At 47.8% G+C, this 1852-nt stretch overlaps 1 protein-coding gene across 1 annotated transcript; it reads right to left on the bottom strand.

Moving 5' to 3' along the window:
* Positions 1-461: 461 nt before the first annotated feature.
* LOC147634690 (uncharacterized) lies at positions 462-1716 on the bottom strand. The gene is made up of 2 exons (XM_086803832.1): positions 1521-1716; positions 462-1440 (listed from the first exon to the last, which is right to left on the bottom strand). Exons 1-2 carry the CDS (start codon positions 1668-1670, stop codon positions 808-810), a joined length of 783 nt encoding a protein of 260 aa, XP_086659958.1. The 5' UTR covers positions 1671-1716; the 3' UTR covers positions 462-807.
* Positions 1717-1852: the final 136 nt, after the last annotated feature.

The following is a 1852-nucleotide window of genomic DNA, read 5'->3' as shown; positions in this document are numbered from 1 at the left end:
AAAAGGGTATGGACTTTATTTCAAACTATGAGGAGCAATCAGCCCTTTAAAACTACCAAGTTGTCATGCTCTAATGATCTCCCAAGCTAAATCTACAATCAAGTGATTTTGATCTAAAGGTTGTGACAGGGTTATGCAAGCTGCATAATCCTGTCACACTTTCAAAAGATCATGTTGTATCATCACCCGTGTTGTTCATGCTGGAATGATTGCCTGCAAGTTGCCTATTCAACTATAACAGTCTTCTAGGCCACTATAGAAATTGTATGCCTCGTCTGATCCACCACACCGGTGATACCCTATGTCCGACTCGGCCACATCAAAATTACCATGAAAAGTAGCATGATTACTACATCTTGAAGCAAAAAGAAAGATACTATCATGAAAACAGACAGCATGATCCACCATATCTGTAGCCAAAAAAAAAAGAGCTTGAAAAATAGCATGGCACTACAAAGGTATAAGAAAATCACATGCCCCCATCCCATTATAAAAAAAGGCCATGCTTGCAAGAAATGAGAAAACTACGCTCATCATATGCATGGGCATTACTTAGTGTGGCTGCACTCATAATTAGCATAGACCTCATAAGAGGTTTCATGTCCATTAAAATCCATCTCTGCAGGAGGGTTACGACTGGTATATGTAAAGAACACGTACCTTGATTGCCCTTGCAAGAAACAGATGAAGACTGAGAGGGTTATGTTATGATTCATATTCAATTGTTTATAAAGCAATCATACTCAAAGATTTTAAAAGGTTTCTTTTCTTCCTGGGAAGCCTCCTCGCCTCAGGATGGGTGGGTCTTCAGACACCTCCAACTCGCATAAAAATAGGCCAGGTGACTGTACGAATTCCCTCACCCCATGCGGCTCTGAAGGCATCCTGCCGGCTCTCATCCAGCAGCTCCACTCCCTGGCTCCTTGCGCACTGCATTACCGACCAGGATCCCAAGTAAGCCAGGAAATCATCTACTCGCATCTCCTTCTTGCACTCAAAGCGGGTCACTGGCCCTGCACTGCCATCGACGTCGTCGTCCAGCACGGGCTTAAAAGGGAAGGGCAGGTTGCTGAGCTTATCGAAGACGACGCGCGTGGCAGGATCCCAGTAAGGCTCCGTTTCCCTACAGAATTCCCAGTACACAGGATCCACCTCGCTGCTCACGGTGGCCTCACTGTAACCCCAGGCCGCCAGGATTCCCCCGGGCTTTCTAAGCACATGCTTGACCTGGGCATAGAACGAGTCAAGGTCAAACCAGTGCACAGCCTGCGCCACTGTCACCAGGTCCACCGAACCCTCCCCTCCCACGATCCTCTCCAATTCTTCCTTCGACATCTGAGCAGGCGTGCAAACGTACGTCAGGTTCTCCCTACTCTGTGCATGCTTGATCTGTGCCTCGCTCACATCGGTTGCGATCACCGTCTTGTAGTGCTCTGCGACCTGCCAAAGAAGACGAATAGGATCTAAGCCAGCCAGAGGGGGAGAGAGGCAGAGACAGAGGGGGAATATTAGAGACTCACCGCTACTGCTGCCTGGCCGTTGCCGGTGCCAACATCCCAAGCTCGCTCATGGTGAGAGGTAAGGGAGGCAAGGAAGGAGAAGAGGGAGGGAGGGTAATCGGGCCTTCCTGCCGCGTACAGGCCCGCTTGTTTGTCGAACGAACCCGCCATAACAACGAGAGAGAAGACCTGATTTATAAGAAATAAAAATAGTTTCGCAAATGACTTTTGCAATACGAGAGAGAGAGAGGGGCAAGCTTTTATAGCCTCCATCCGATCCAGACGTCACGCCCCTAAGGTTGCTCATCGAAAATTTTCTCTTGCGTAAATTAATATGTTTTTGAAAATTTTGG

Source organism: Cibotium barometz, chromosome 10 (genome assembly GCF_041138505.1).
Source record: "Cibotium barometz isolate CiBa-2024 chromosome 10, ASM4113850v1, whole genome shotgun sequence".
NCBI lineage: Eukaryota > Viridiplantae > Streptophyta > Polypodiopsida > Cyatheales > Cibotiaceae > Cibotium > Cibotium barometz.
This window is presented reverse-complemented; position numbering and strand designations above follow the sequence as displayed.

What these genes read in the sequence shown, in the direction of transcription:
- LOC147634690 (XM_086803832.1), bottom strand. Translation starts at nt 1,670, where the DNA reads ATGGCGGGTTCGTTCGACAAACAAGCGGGCCTGTACGCGGCAGGAAGG. An exon ending in ACGGCCAGGCAGCAGTAGCG is followed by an intron (nt 1,441 to 1,520) that starts GTGAGTCTCTAA and finishes CTTCTTTGGCAG; the next exon opens with GTCGCAGAGCACTACAAGAC.